The sequence below is a fragment of the Siniperca chuatsi genome, linkage group LG22, assembly GCF_020085105.1.
Source record: "Siniperca chuatsi isolate FFG_IHB_CAS linkage group LG22, ASM2008510v1, whole genome shotgun sequence".
Lineage (NCBI taxonomy): Eukaryota > Metazoa > Chordata > Actinopteri > Centrarchiformes > Sinipercidae > Siniperca > Siniperca chuatsi.
The window spans coordinates 11,645,036-11,662,125 of record NC_058063.1 but is presented as its reverse complement, the minus strand read 5'-3'; the positions used below and the strand labels follow the sequence as shown (position 1 = coordinate 11,662,125).

Below are 17,090 nucleotides of genomic sequence, written 5' to 3'. Positions count from 1 at the left end.
CACACAAGTTTTTCAATAGTGTAGGTTATTACTGGATAATGTCATAAAAAAATAAAATTAGGCCTGATCAGAGAGGTTAATCGCAGGAGAAAAAAAACAGCGTTGTCTTTTTTTTCTCACATATTGCGCTGAAAATGTTAGCGTGTAATAAAGAATAAGAACGAAAATAAGAATAAAAAATATATAAGGATAGAATATAAAGATAAAAGAAAATATAGACGCAAGCAGCAATTCTGGGGTTCAAGCCAACACAGACTGTTAGATATTTTTTAGCTTTTGATCTGGACCTGTTCAAATGTGTCTTAGACGTGATAAAAGCAGTGAAATATCCCCTTTTTGCATTTTCACAAATAGAATGAAGAAAACAAACAATTTCTGATTCATAGTCTGATTTGTGCCATTGTAGCACCCCTAGTGGTCGATTTGAATGAAACTTTCAGGGTATGTTTCAGGTACTTATGTGGACATATTCTGTAAGTTTTGTGATGATTGGCCCAATGGTTGTTGGCTTTGGTCTATGTGCTTAGCCACGCCCATTTTGAAGTTCATTGGTCAATATCTTGAAAACTAAATAAGATATCAGCAAGCTTTATACAACTTTTGATAAGCTCTGTCAAATGATGATCCACCGAAAATATGGTAGCAATTACAGCGCCACCATGTGGCCAACTGGACTCATATTTGTGTAGAAGCACATGCACATCATTTCCAGTTATTGGGCCAAGTTTCGTGTTTCTAGCTCATTCCAGCTCACGGGAATTTGAGCATTTGCGGCACACAACAAACAATAATAATAAGACAGCACAAACACAATAGGATTTCAGCCCGCTCGGGGCTTGAACCCCTAGAAATAGGTCTTAAAATAAAAGTGTAGATTGGCCTGGTGTGTAGGTGGGTTGTGCAATTTTTCAGTATATAAAAATGTAAAATCTACATATGTCACAAAACTTCATACACTCTGGAGTGCAAATATGCAAATGTACAGGGCAGAGCAAAGGATTCACAGAGGGCAAGACGAGGCCAAGGATATACAGGTCAGAGGACAGAGCTCACCATCCTGATGGCCTGAGAGAAGAAGCTTTCGGAGTGTCTCTGTGTTGGACTTGCGGCTTGTTGCCATAAAGAATTAAAACCATCCATCCATCCATTTTCTACCTCTTGGTCCCGTTAGGGGTCGCGGGTGACTGGAGCCTATCCCAGTGACTTTGGGCCTTAGGCAGGGTACACCCTGGACAGTGGCCAACTCGTCGCAGGGCTAACACAGACACAGACAAGGACAGACAACCATTCACTCTCACATTCATTCAATACGGGCAATTTAGAGTTATCAATTAACCTACACGGTAGGTTTCGGTAGGTTCTTTGGACGGTGGGAGGAAGCCGGAGAACCCGGAGAGAACCCACGGTAACACGGGGAGGACATGCAGACTCCACCCAGAGAGATTGTGTGATGTTGGTCTGGTCCGGGAATCGATCCCACGAACCCACGATCTCCTTATTGGGAGGCAGGAGCTTTAGCCGCTCTGCCACCGTGCACCCCAGAATTAAAACCATTCTCACATTTTATAAAAGATTAAGGGGATAAAGACCAATAAAGTGATCAATCAACCTCTGACCAAAAAAACATAAAAGAAATGATTGAATAAGAAAGTGCTAAAAAGCGAAATCATGCGCTATGCACTACAATCAGAGCAATACTTTAGAAAGAGCTAAAAAAAAAAAGAACTGCACAATACCTTAGTGAGGTCACAGATCCTCAGAAGGTCGTTCTGGGCCTTGCCTTCATACACCCGCTTACGTTCCCGAGCAACATCGATATCTTCTTTCTCTGCAGATAATGACTTCCCCGAAATAAGCCTGGCAGAGAGAAGTCAACCACAGTTGGCATAACACCCTTCATTAAAATTAACATGAACTTGCATGACAAATTATCGAGGTCAAAGTTTAAGCGTAGTGAAACAATCTCTACAATTTTCATAAATAGTAGGAGCCACAGGCATTAGTTTCCATGGCAACCTCGCTTTTGGAGTAAGTAAACACTCGAGACCAAAAAAATAAAAAACAAAAATCCGGTAGTATTTGCCAAACAGATTCATGGTGCAACAGATGTTTTATATTAAATTAATATGACGTACATTACTAATATAAATGGGGGTGAATAGGAGGGAATGGTTTATCTGACTGAAACAAATACTGGATGAAAACTTTCTTGAAAACATGGACAAGAACAGTAAAAAACACTGACTAAGTGGTGTTGAAGGTCACTTTCAGATGGACAGAAACTTTTTTCGGACAGTATTTTGAGTTAATTCACTCTGAAATAACAGTTGTTGACAGCCATTTTTTACCTTGGTTTGCAAAAGAACTTATACTGGATAAGGATTGTGATGGCAAACATGACAACACCCTGGATGAACATGGCGCAAAGGTTCTTTCCCACCATTTCCCAGCTGAGTGGGTCCTTGAAACGGTCTTCCCCTGATAAAGAAGGTAAAAAACATGAGTGAAAAACAGAAAAAATATGGTAATGTCAATACACACAGAAAAAAGTTAAGTAATTAAATGCATTATTACTGTGTGTCATTTCATGTTAATTTCCAGCCCTTATCTACAAGCTCAGGGGATGATTTAGCAGAAACATCGTCAAAACAAAAAGTAATGATGTGTGTTTTCTTTCATGGACAGCCAAAATATATCTTTGTCAAAAGTTAGAGGTGAGCTGGAATGCATCAGCTCTAAGTGTTTCTAAGACATATTCATTGGTGAAAGCCAGCAGTTTCAAATGCCACTTAGCCTTAAAAATAAAATTGCTGTCACCTATGTCATGTGAGGAAATCACTGATATCCTGTACTTTTCCTGTTGAAGCTTCTTTTGGCTAATGAACACGTAAGTAAACCGGTGACAGCCCCCCACTCTAATCATTGTCAATTCTGCACTTGCTTTCCTCCCTCTCTCAGCTTCTACAACCCATGAGCCTGAGGGGGCAGAGTAAGGAGACAAGGAAAATGAAAGCGTTTTCAGTCTCATTCTCTTGTAAATAGCCCCTCTCCACACTAGCCGTTTTAGGTTGTGATTGCTTTTCTCTTCCTGCTCTCCGCCACCACCGCAAATGATTCCTCAAACCACTATTTCCTCCTCCATCTCTCTACAGATAAGACTCCTCTTCTTCTTTGATGTGCCTCTTGCCTCTTGATGCCCCCCCCCCAAACCCCGGCTCCACCTGTTCAACCCACTTCCAGTGTTGCATAATATCTTAAATTGCTGCTCTGTGGGTCAAGAAAGGTTCAACATACTCATTAGTACTGTATTACCAAAATTTTTATTATCTCACCCACTTGGCAGATGTTTTCACTTTTGTTTGAGGAAAATATAATCTTAGAACTTAATGTCACACAAAATTAATAATTAAAATTAGGATTTTTTTCTCCAAGGATTAGTTATGCTAATAGTGGTGGTGGCCCCTTACCAAAACTGCTGAAGAGGGTGGCCATTGCCTGGTTCTTGGCCATGTCAATTAGCCCTCTGCCCAGACAGAAATGTGGGAATATCAGCAGCACCTGCTTCACTATCTCATTGATGCGGGAGACATTCTGTTGAGGAAAATGCACACAAACACACACACGATACAAATTGGTGGCATATAAAAGCTTTGAATATTTAAGCCCTGACTGGGAATTAGCAAGCACAAGCCCAATATGTTGACTCGCCGACTTAAACCAGCAGGGCCAGCGGCGCGAGAGGTTTGGAAGACAGTGTGTAGCGCCCTGACGCAAGTGTGGATAATTAACAAACATCCTTCACTCCATTTGCATGCTGAGCGCTCTTGTGTTGTGGGGCTCCAAATGGCACACTGACGGAGCACGGAGCATCTACCTTCTTGATGCTGGAATTTAGCAAACGTTAGGGAACATACTGTGTGATCTGTGAGGTAGCACACATAACAGTATGTGTAAATACAAACTGATGAGGTGGTGCTCAGGTAAGCAGATGTTCATCCTTCAAATCATAACTAAGGGTAGAAGGAGCACCAAGAGACCAAAAAGACACAGCTGAAAAATAACAAAAAGTGTGAAAACACGTACAGGCACTCTCTGCGTGTCTCTTTTCTTTCTTCCAATACCGTATACAAGAACAAAGAGACAGATAAACACAAACACAAAGCCAAATCATATTCTTTCACTGTTTCACAAGGCATACATAAAAAGCCAGTCTTATCTTGACAGGGCATTTCCTAGCTACAACTACAATTGTACTGTCCCTTTCCTCCTGGCTGAGGCTACAATTCAATGGCAGCCCAGTGAAGCACCAAAGAAATAATTAATTCAATGAAGACACAGTGGACGGGGCTGTAACAAATTGGTTCAAATAAGTAAGAAGTACAGTAAGGAGGAAGGAAGGAGTGAGAGAGGAAAAGGCAGAGAGAGGGAAGACAAAATATTACTACGTTTGGTGCAGCATGGCGTTCGAAAGCAAGTTCATGCATTATGCATACTGCTTTTTTGCAGCATAGTCTTCAAAGCTCTTGCATACATGGAGGGAGACTATAAATTCATCATTTCCGATTTTTGGGCGAGCCCAAGCAAAGAGTAGGTGGGGCGGGGTGGCAGTGCATTTTGTTAAAGCTGTGTGCAAGATTTCCAGATGATGTCCATTATTGTCGCAGAATTTATTCATGGATGTGTGTAACTGCTCCGTGATTTATTAGTTTCCCTGAGTAAGCTTTCAACTGCCAGCTGAGGATGACTGCATGAAGCCTTATGAGTCTGTCAGCCTTAAAAAAACAATCACAATGCCAGATTTAAAGATATTTTTGTGAAGTAAGTTTACTGGATGTCTGTCTACTTTTTAAAGGAATAGTTTGACATATTGGAAGATATGCTTATTCGCTTCCTTGCAGAGCGTTAGATGAGAAGATTAATACCACTATCATGTCTGTACGGTAAATATGTAGTCAGATCCAGCAACCGCTTAGCTTAGCTTAGCATAAAGACTGCAAACACGGAAGAAAAGCTAGCCTAGTAATAAAAGGTAATAAAATCCACCAACCAGTACCTCTAAAGCTCACTAATTAACATGTTATATGTTGTGCTAGTAGCTTCCTGGAGTCTCCGCTGGTTCCCTGACAACTCGTTCCGGCCAAGAAATAGTCCGGCACATAACCCCCCCCCTGTGAAATGGCTAATTGTTGTTTTTACACCTCAGTTTTTGTACGGAGAAAAAACAAGATATAACATCTTAATTAGTGAGTTTTAGAGGCGCTGGTTGGTGGATTTTGATACCTCTGGACTGAGCCAGGCTAGCTGTTTCCAGTCTTAATGCTGTGCTAAGCTAAGCTAACCGCCTGCTGCTTCCATATTTAGCAGACACATATGAGAGTGGTATTGATCTTCTCATCTAACTCTTTGAAAGAAAGCGAATAAGCATATTTCCCAAAATGTGAAACTATTCCTTTAACTTGGCGTACTTGCTGTCCTCTCTTCTTCCACAGGATCAAGGAAGAGGAAGCATGACTAAATCTGATCAGAAGGGTGACAAAGCTAGTTCAAAGTAGCTCAGAATTCAAGTTGAAGAGCTCAGTCTAAAGTTAAAATTTATGTGGCAATACAATTTAAAAACAGTCACTGTTGTATGTGTTGTCTTTCTTAATTTATATATTACTGTTCACAACATGTCATACAAGGGCATCCAGGTCAAAAAGAAGAAAGCAATCTAACTTAATCTTCTCCCCTTGTGGCAAAACATACAGTAATTTTCAAGATCAAAAGTGGGCACATGTATATGTAAGATGATTTTCTTTGCATGAGTAGGTGGTCACTGGCCTAGTATCTCGGAGGCAGATATGAGAGCGTGATAAAAAGGCCTCATTGATCCTGATGTCAAAGCAAACCTTCAGATGTCCAGCAATGTGTTCAACAATAATTCATCATTCCTATTTATCTACACTTACACATTTCCTTGAAGACTAAAGGGTACAAATAACTGCAATCGCAATTCATATCTAAGAGTAAAATCCACTGTAAATGTGGGAGGGAGGTCATTTGGAAAATGCATCCCTTTCATCAATCAGTACATCAGTATTCACAACATTCAGAATAATATGTTGCAGATCATACCAAGAAAGCACAACAGTGAAAACTGCATGTTAAATTGACGATTTTTATGACTAATTCTTAAAATGGTTCATACTAAGGGGAGAACTGGAGCAGAGGTGCATTAAGGAACATTATTTTATATTAGCAATTCCAATGAACAGTTTACTCTTGTGTATTTGTTGAACCAGTTTTTTAGGTTGACTTTTATTCAGTTGAAATGTCTTTTCATTACAGTATGCTTGTTGAATTTTAAATTAAATATGTAAGGACAATTTTATAGCTGCAGTTCAGTGCAGTAGAGGAATTTATATCTAGAGATAACATTAACACTATATTTCCTTACTGCAAACATTTAATGTCAAACATATTTTTATCCCCCAGTTGTTTGCAAATGTATGTAAATGTTGAAATACACACACACACACACACACACACACACACACACACACACACACACACACACGTCTTGGGATTTGCTGAAGGCACCTCTGTTCTTTACATTCAACACTAAACTTATACAGAGATAAAGAAAGTCAAATAAATACACAACTTATGACCTTGGCTGAATGCTGCCCATCTGTCTGGCAGAGGAATGTGAAGAGACCTAATTTGAGATCAATACATGAAAAAACATATCTTCTCTTGACTGGGTGTTCATCAATGAGATCTAAGAGGCTCTTAGTCAGGGATGATGAAATGCTGGACAATTTTCCCCCTTACATTTGTGCTATATGCCCATAAATCATTTTCAAATGGTTTTGAAGGTGGTATAGTCTGCGAGGCGCTTATCTGACCCATATCGCTACTTGTGCTTATTCCCACAGCACGGCTTCATTCATAATGCTGGGAATCACAATGAGAGCAGACAGATACAATATATGGCTCAAACAGTCTAGTTAGATATTTTCTGGAGATGATATTCAAGTTTTTTTGGAGCTACTGTAGATCTTGTGGAAAGGCGTGAGTGCTACCAACCAGCTTATTCAGACTATGCTAGTGATTTTTTTTTTAAAAGAGGGTGAGAAAACTGAACTTGGTTCTGTTATGAAGAATACACAATATAAAACCACTGCCTTTAATGCCTATTTTAAACATCCTGTCAATAAAGGCTGCTGGACTTCATACAAAGCACTCCAATTACACTACATGAGAAAGGCAGTACCTGGCTACACTGCCACACCTTTATGTTTATCCTGGAAAATCTATCTGTGCCTGTGGTTATCTCTGAGTGGCACGTGGTGGAGGTATTGACTCAGACACTGCTTCAAGCATACAGGGCAGGCTGGGATTGATGCAATCCACAGGGAGCTGGACAGTCCTGAGGGGAAGAAAAATCTCCCATTGGTCTCGATTCAAAACTGGGGCACCGAGTCTGTAACACTGCAGCCCTGCTTTCCCACTCTGTTACTTTTTCTCTTGGAAAAATGGTGCTATGCCCAAAAGGGATCTAGATTCACCCTGTGCTTGAAAACAGATAACAGACTGAAGCCTGTAGCTTTACTTTTGATTGATATTGTTTAACTAATGCCACCGCTGAGGAGTCTAAAAATGATGAGACGAAGCTTTGAAACAGTAGCAAGTCGCAAAAGGAGAAGACTGGATTGAGCTGTCAGGATCTACCCTTTCTGCCTAACTGGGGCACACCGGGGCACTGTCGTGTCTACGTTAGCTATTTTGTGAAGAGTCTGTTCCGTAGAGATATCCGCTCTGAACAGGGAACACATGGAAACCCGGAGAGTTGTAACATTTGCTGATTGATGTCGACCCATCAGGTTCTCCTATCAGCAGTGAAATCAAGTCAGATTAGCAGAATTATCATTCACCCCTGTCCCTGTCAAGTCTCAGAGAAACACTATCTCTGTCCCTAATGCCTCGAACAAGAGAAGAGTGCAATAAATCCGTCCCCACTGCCAGTGGGCAACATGCTGTCCATTAAATTATCACCAATGGCACCCTTTATGAGTAATACGCTGAACTATATCTGTATCAATAAATAAAGTGAATGCAGAGACAACAAAATGGCAACAACATTCTTTGAGGAGAGACGCGTCAGCTGAAAAATACAAATTGATAATGAATGCTGGTGATAATGAAATCACAATGCAAATGAGGCAGCCTCGTTAGGAGACAGGAAACATCCCATGCCATCGCAGAGCGGCGCCAGAGGAAACATCAAGTGAGAGGCAGGCGTGTCAGAGGGGACAGAGTGTGCAGAGGCAAAGTCTTTCAGACATTACGCTCCGTCTGAAGTGTCGGATCAGAGCTGTGGGAGACATTCTGATGAAGCATCAGATGTATGAGCAGCTTGTCAGAGAGTGAAATGCTGTTGTGTCTTTTGACAAGGAATGACTGATTCAAGCGAGAGGCTAAAAATATGAAGTGAAAAAAATCGTGAGTGATGTATGCTAATCATGCAAATAATAATTAAGTCTACAAATCAAATTAGACTTATTTAGTTCAGACAAATAATTAAAAAGACATCAAGAAAAGTAGAACATTTTCTCAATCATCACCACCTGTAAGGAAATGAGGTCCTGTTATTGAGAGTTCTGGCTGTTGCACATATTGTATAGTCAGAATAGGCCAATTTCTCTTTCTTTTAATGAAATGTGATTTAAATTACAATCAAAAGTAAAATGACTGACAGTTAACATCTCTCTCTTCCTAAGCTCTTCATTTCTTATGCAGTTCTTTCTTGGTGTCTTTGTCTTTTGATTCCCGTGAGACTGAATTGGCTTGCAGTTAAAATGAACACTTGCTGAAAGATGGATGAGGAAAGTTCTCCGAAGACCCAATTCTCACCAAACGATTAAACATTAAAGAGAATAGGGAAAATAGCTCCTTTGAAAAATCCTTGAGAGGATAAAGGAAATATATTAAAAGTTATACCAGGTGGGTCTACATTCTACCCACATGCGTATGAAAGCCTCTGCTTTCAAAACAGTGCGTTTGTCTATGATTTAAGTCAATTAGCCATGCACTGCTGAAGCTTTCAAATATATTTTTTATGCGGCTATGGGAGCCTGAATGTCTGTGCCTGCTGTTTTACAGGAACTGTGTATTCCGTGGTGTTAAAATTGCGCATATATGCAGTCTCTTATTTTTCATCCACTCCAGAATGTGTGTGTGTGTGTTTGTGTGTGAATGAATGCCACTTACATCATCATCAAAGAGCTCCATAACAAAGGTGGCCACGCTGCCGTTTATACCAATGAAGAGGTTGATGCAGGTCAGCACCACGTAGGCTGTGCTGGGCACGCTGAAGATGAAGGAGGCAGGGTACATCATGGGGGTGATGGACCACCTGCAGAAAACAAGACACTGTCACACAAACAGACAGAGAGGGCAAACAAGGATTCCCTTACTACTAGTAGCAACACTACTGTATAGTCAAAGTCCAAATAGAAAAGTACTAATGTAAAAACATAACCTGAGGATTTACTTTCAGTGGCCCATTCTCATTAAACTCAACACCAGGGTTTATGTGACAGTAGTGGCCGATTTCATGTTAGCAGAATTTATGCCATTTTCAATTTATAAATGCAGATTATCAGGTCAGTTGTACCGTTTCATGGCATCACCAGCCTCTTCTGATCATTGTCCAGTAAGTGACCCATAAAACACTGACTGAACAATAAATGCCACCCACGCTTGGCCTGCAGTAGTTCAGGTTCAGTATTAGAGATGGTAGAAGTGAGGTGCTGCTCAAAGTCATCGCTGAAGTAGTAAAATAGCAGTTCAATATCTCAAATATCATTTTATTAATGGGTTCAGTATGATTATTGGGCATGCAGGCAGACTTAAAAGATTCTAATGGAAGACAGATTTTTAAATGTTTAATAATGGTTTATCTGTAGGCCTATGGTGTTTAAAGGTCAGCCTCCAAATCTGGCTTTATCATTAATTTATCTGGTTATTACTGTATGCTTCATGATATAGCTGACCAAGTGGGGTGTTACATTATACATTTAACACCTCATTAACATATTGATTTTCATTGGCTTTCACTTGGGAACTTAGACAGACAATGATGCAACAGCCAGTACATTGAACTCAACGCTCTGATCACCACCATGGCAAAGTGCCTACTTAATATGAATCAGCTTAAATGAATATGCTGCACATTTTGCCTGAAATAACTCCATAGTAGCAGTTACCCCTAAATTCTATGAAAGTGGGCCAATATCTCCATAAATGAACTATAAAGATATAATTTTGTCAACCAAGAAATTATGTTACCCCTTGTTCCTGGAAAAGTGTGATAATTGCTTGCTATCAATTACTGGATTGGTGGTGATGGTCTTCAAACTCCTGCTCCTTAAATGTCCAAAGAGATTTATCTAACTCCATCAAACTGTGCTGATCAGAAAACATAAAGCAGCACTGATTGGCACAATCAAGCAACATGTGGGATCATAAAGCTCATTTCCTGCATAGACACAACCACTATGCCAATTTTCTTCAAAACTTGTTAGAGTGTTAAAAAGACACCCACGATGGCCTCTAAACTAAATGAAGTGCTGGTTGACCGTAGGTATTGCCATAGTTGAAAGAAGAAACAATTTGAACAGACATAACTCAGGTGAATATTGGAATTATTGAGTTTTTATTTTACTTACCCATACAAAATAAGCAGCAGAATCAAAGCAGGCAGGTTAGCAGGTGAAACATAGGCTTTTTGTTGAAAGCCGAGGAAGATCCCAATCACAATCAAGCATGGGATGATGTAGTTACACTGTCAAAACACACATAAACAAAAAAATAAGCAGCCAACACCATCAGAAGTAAGGGTCAGTGCATGGTTAAAAAATCACTCTTCAAGGATTTAGTGACTACATAAAAAGATTGCTTTTGACATTCTTTTTTCATTTTTTTCAGACAAACTGAAATTATGTGTAATTATGAAATCTGTAGATTACTTTTTTTAATTAGCACTCAAATATATCCATCTTTAATTTTCTAATTAATCCAGTGAATAACAGACCCATTCAATTCTCTTCTGTTTGAGGCACATGGTCGTTCAATGACACATTGAACAGAACAAGTGTACTAACTAAGAGACTAACATTTATTTAATATTTGTTTAAATACAATCAATATCAAAACAAGGCTGGAAAAAAAAAGCTTTTACTTGTAGGTTTAATGGCTGCGGGGCTATTTAATAAAACAAATCCCCAGTTTTCCACTGGTGAATAAATGATGTACTGTAGATAAAATAAATAGAATGTATCAAGTTACAATGATACATGTTTGTTTACAGTCCACAGAAAGAGTTTCCACTGAAGTATTAAGGAGCTTTCAACTTGGATTTTCCTGTAATATCCCTATTGTTGATAAAGCATGCATGCTAATGCAGAGAGCTTCAGGCTAGAATCATTAGACTGGCTCCTTAGGTACATTTGTCTTCCACTCAGACAGCATTTATCCACCATAATGATGAGTGTGCTGATGCCATTTCTTTACCAAAGGTACCTGATAAAATGTTTACTTCCATTATGCCTCAGGGAAACTGCCGGTAAGCCTGTTGAGTGTAATCAGTGGGGGCAGCCTGTGTCGATAATTGCACCTCAGCCAATAACTGTTGCTCCGGTGAAGCTTTTCCCAGAAACCAGCAATGTCAAAGCTACATTATCAATTTCAGTGAATGGATATTCTTTTTACATAGAGCCTTAGATGGAAAAAAATCTTCAGGATAGTTTAAGATTATCAAACTAGGGTAAAATGAGGCCTACGGCACTGATACCTGAGTTGGATGAATCAAATTATAATGCATGTCTTTTCTAGTTTTTACCTAGATTCCATTCAGCATGTAAAAACCTCAGAGATTGATCAATTAAGAGGTGATACAGCAGCGTGATGAAGCTGGTACTTACCATGTCCCAGGCAAAATTGGCCAACCAGTAGACAGCTGGGTTTACCCCACTGACAAACTGCAGATGCTTGGCTTTGTTCACCCTCTCTTGGATGAGGAAAAGGACAAAGCTGGCAGGAATGAAGGACATGGCAAAGATAACACAGATGGACACCACCATGTCAGTGGAGGTTGTGGCCCTGTGATTGAATAGAGCACAGCAAACAGGAAGTTGACTGGAGAGCTAAGCTAGATAGGCTAAAATATATAAGCCCTTCCCTCAGGGTACTGTAGGGTGCTTTAAATAAAACTGTAAAAACACATGAATTGGAATATGAGATATCTTTATGAAAGACAGAACTTGAGCTCAATTGAAATCTAAATTAAATGGTCTCATGCTTCCAAAGAAAATGATTAAAGTTCTAGCGTGATATTCACTGCGTTTAAATGTTTTTCTGAAGGAATACTGGTTCACATGATTTTCCATTTCAGTGAGCACTAATCATTACTATATGCCACAGCATTCATATTTACTTCCTCTGCCACCATTCGCAAGGCCAAAAATATTACTAATCACCACACGGACGTCAATGAGAATAATAGAAAAAGGCTAGAGATGGCAGACGCAACACTGTGCTGTGGAAAAAGTGTATACAAGATTTTGTCACAGTAAAGACAGTTGAGAGATTCTAAGAAAAGAGAACAGGTCTCTGGTTGGTTCTCTTGTTACTTGAAATGAGCCAGACGACACAAACAATACTGAAGCAGCATTTGGCTCATTTCCTGTAATGCAATAAACACATAACATTTATTACTTTGCAATGTTAGGATGCATTTAAACAGATTTTGTTACACCTGCAGAAATAATCTATACAACTAATGTTTCAGGCGTGTGCTTGTTAGTATTAATGACCTTATTAGACAAGCATTACATACATTAATGGAAAGCACTGATAATGACATTTGTACGTAATAAAAAAGCTTTTAAAGATCATTAGCCTTCTGAAACCATCATAGGCCATTATGCTAGGTTCACCTTCAATTCATAGCTCCTGTTGGTCTCTTGGTAACCCAGTCAAAAGGAGAATAGAGGAGCACATTTTACAATCTCGACCAGACTTCTTATATGTAAGAGTCTCCTTTGTTCATGTTAGAAACCTTTCTCCTCCAAGATGTTGACCTTCATTTCACCGTCGTATAGCTTAATTTATGCTATCCTAGCTTTGAAAATGTCCTTCGTTGTGTCTGCTCAATTAGCATCGGATACAATTGTGGTGTATTCTTTTAACCCACACTGTCATCCTCACCCTCGGCCCACGAAAATCTCTCACAAGACTTCCTGTTGTGTAATTAGCATATTAAATAAGTTACCCCGTGTGGCTACATGGCTGTATTTATCATCACCAAACAGACGCAATTAGAACACATAAATAAAACCATACACCGCAGTGGGTGCCAGCCCACATTTCAACAGGTTTCAAGGGCTGTGTGTTCTGCTTGGGTGGGGAGATAATGTAGGGGACAAAGCTGTGAATGATCTAACCCTGAATGCTTGAAGCTGGCTAATTGCTGTGAAGAAGAGGACAAGCAATCTGCTAATTAACTAATAATGGAAGAGCAAGAAAGATGAGCAGTGGGAGTAAAGCTTTACAGGATGTATTGCTTCCCTTTAGGTTTTTTTTTTTAATGAAAAGGGCTGTGGGGCACAGCCTTAAATGTTAAAGTATAGGGGGGCTGAAAGCATGACATCTGAAGTTCCAGGCACAACATTTGGTCGTTATATGTATTATGCTGCCTTATGTAAATAATGTAGAGAACCATTTCAATTTTGATAGAAGAAAATTACAATTAATTTGGCAGCTCAACTGTATGTGATTTTTAAATGGGATACTTTTGCAGATAGCATGCAGGAATCAGAAATAACATAAATTCGCTGATCTCAACTAAATTAAAATAACTAAAAGTTGCCAAATTGATATTCCTCAGCAATTAAGAAGTGATACATATATTTCCATAATGAAAAGTGACATTTTTTAAGATGGTAGAGAAAATTGGCAGGCCCTATTTTCATACCAGTGCAAATGAAGCACAAATACCTTGTGCGATTGAAGTGGTAATTTCGATGGGTGTAAGCATCGCCTTTCTTTCCATCTGCATACTTCTCAATTTTGTGGCTCTTGACATTACTTGAAATTGGTTGAGAAGCGCACGAGAGGGGAGTGTCACTTCAAATTACAGGGTAAAGTGCAATTTTGGTGTCCAAAACCTGGCGAGGGAACAAGTCATTAGTGTTGAACTATTATCAGTAGAACATCTCTACCAATTGTCTCTCCATGACATCAAGGAGGTGTCAATGAGAAATATGAATTCATTTTGAAGGCTGATGTTCCCTTACATTTCAGAATGTTTTTACAGGACAGGGAGACACTTTTGGTTATTGGTGGCAGTTGTTGGCTTTCTTAGCTCTCTGTAATTCAGGGACTTTACTTGGGCTGCTTTTACAAGCAAATTACAGTTGACTTCACAATCACACTTGCAGCCACTTAAAGCAAATTGACTTTGAGAACAAACCAAAAAAATTGGCATTTTACCTTAAATTACACCATTAATCAACTTTCATATACATATATAAATGGCTTTTGCAACTTTGAGTTCAGTGTGAGACCATTATGCTAATATTTTCTGTGAATTAATCAATCTAACAGGTAAGATAAAACCAAGCACGCTTCCCGCCATGCTCACCATGCAGTGTTATTCCCTGTCATTCTCTTTTATCAATTACTGAATTACGCACACTAAAATTTGTGTGCTTAAAGCTGCATTGTTTGGGTTTTTTTTTTTTGGCCACTTGGGGCCAGCAGAAAAAACAACATCTGACATGTAATCACTTTATGACATTATCATGGTGAACTAAGCAACTATCAAACATTTGCCTATTTACACATCTAGCAACATTAGCATTAGCATTCATTTTCTGGCCACCAGATAAACAAAAGTCAATATTTACTCTTCTTTTAGCTTTGTTTTGTTCTCCATCAACTTCTGCAAAAAATATCTGGATCTTTAGGTGCTAGATGTTTGACTTTCTGTTGTTAACTTTGGCGTATTGGTGCTGGGCATGTAGCATAGAGTTGTTTCATTAGAGCTTTTTCACAAAAAAAAGAAGCTGCCTGACCAACCCATTCTCACTCCCAACACATCAAATACGGCAGCTTGGGCAGTGGCTGTACCCTTCAAACTATGCTTACACTGTAGGTACCCTCTAGCGTAATTTCTGGAGGCACCCCTGTAGTGTAACGTTTTGATGTGCCTTCGAAGTCAGGTGACGTAGTATAAAAAGCGAAAAGAAGTCTGCATAGGGAGAAGGTCGGGGTGGTTGGATGGGTCAAACACAGGACTTGCACTCAGGAGACCGCTGTTTGTTTCCTGTGTGAAACCAATAGTCAACGTTGACTTCTTTTTAACTTACATATGTAAGTTAAGTTACATAACATATGTAACTTAACTAACTTAAGTTACCCAATTAACATACTTATTTTAACCCAAACCATGATCTTTTCCTAAACCTAACCAAGTAATTTCGGTGCCTAAACCTAACCAAACAGCAACCATTTCATTACGTTAACCACGTGTTTTATTTTGAAAGTCTAACTGGACACTGCATATTTATTATTGCTAACTTGACCGCGGAGTCCTGCACGTGAAAAACTGATGTTAGAGGGGTAAATAGAGTGTCATAGTTTGAAGCAGTGACCAAGCTTTCGTATTTGACGAGTTGGGAGTGAGAACATGTTGGGCTACCACTGCTGAAAATGCAGTTGGTGAGACTATAATTTGTGGGTCTTAAAATCAAAACAATAAGCTAAAAGAGGCTAAAAAAACATTGTAGGGCTGAGAGGAACTGCAGGGTAGGGTGCTAATTCTTTGTGGGTTTATCATTTTCTCATTACACATTGCCGTTTCTTCCATTGTTTGTTTAAAAAATATTGAAGTGGAGCTTTAAGAAACCTTCCATAGTGCTTAGTCATCTGCTCAAGAAGTATCTGCCTTTCCCCCCCATTCTTCTCTGCATCCTGCACACTTATTCAACAATGAACGAGTGTACAAGCTAATCTAGAAATCATAGTTCATAAATTGTAGTCGTCACACTCTGCAACAGAGAGGTAGAGAGGAAAAGAGGCTTATCCTGAATCTACCGTAGGCAGGCCATCGTAATTATCTCCTAACCCTAGTGCAGTCTCCCTCTCTAACTCAGGGCTGTCGTCAGCACCTGATCACTACATAAATACCTGACTGAGGATTGGGCTGGGGCAGCGGCGGAGTGTGGAATAAAACTGCTACTATGTGGTGATTGGTAGCAGCCAATGAATTGCCTGTACAATGTCAGGAGTTGTGGTTATGGCACTGCACGGTAATTTGCTGCAGTGCGATGTATTCCCATATTACTTTCCACTAAAAGTGTTGATCACGTTGATGTCGCTGAACAGACAAAATGCAAAATATCAACAATAGATAATGTTGAGGAATACACACCAGCTCAAAATCACTGCTCATAATCGCAAAACAAAGCAGTACATATGTTGTGATTTAGCACGTCATTAATCTCTAACTCTCATGGGGAGCTGCTCGCTTGCTAGCCCTGGGATAAGGCATGGGAAAAAAATGGTATATCCTCTCAGGGGCCTCCCATGGGCCTCCAAATCTGTGCATACTCAAAGAAATCCCTCATATATCTGTCTTACACTTTCTATTGTATTGTCTATTACTCATCTGTTCTTCCTTTGTCTATGCTGTCTCCGCTTTTCTTTCTCTTGCTCTGTCCCTCTCACTCTGCCTTATCTCTCTCTCTCAGTTCCCCAGTCACCATCAGTCTTTGTCTTTTGCATCTCATGATGCATTGTCAGAAAATCAAAAATTATGTCTTCCAACAAGAGAAAATACATGTTGTAATTCTAAGGCGGAAACTTAAGAAGATAATTGCAGCATGCACTGTAAACACTATAGAACATTTCTTTTAACGTGTTTACATCCTCAATGCACTGAAATGTGTTATACATATGGATTTGAAAAATAAAGTTGTACATGCAGTATGCTGTCAGCATTGTATGCTAACAAGCTTGGTTACATTTCTAAATAACACTATATT

General features: G+C 39.4%; 1 protein-coding gene across 5 annotated transcripts in view; it reads right to left on the bottom strand.

Annotated features, from left to right (window-relative positions):
• LOC122870371 (phospholipid-transporting ATPase ABCA1-like) overlaps window positions 1–17,090 on the bottom strand; it is a 165,570-nt gene that overhangs the window by 31,265 nt on the left and 117,215 nt on the right. For all 5 annotated transcript variants that reach the window (XM_044184497.1, XM_044184496.1, XM_044184495.1 and 2 more), the window contains 6 exons: window positions 11,967–12,144; window positions 10,713–10,828; window positions 9,253–9,397; window positions 3,468–3,591; window positions 2,349–2,478; window positions 1,737–1,857 (listed from right to left, as the gene is read on the bottom strand). In XM_044184497.1, the coding sequence (XP_044040432.1) occupies window positions 1,737–1,857; window positions 2,349–2,478; window positions 3,468–3,591; window positions 9,253–9,397; window positions 10,713–10,828; window positions 11,967–12,144 (814 nt within the window). The remainder of the gene's footprint in view (window positions 1–1,736; window positions 1,858–2,348; window positions 2,479–3,467; window positions 3,592–9,252; window positions 9,398–10,712; window positions 10,829–11,966; window positions 12,145–17,090) is intronic.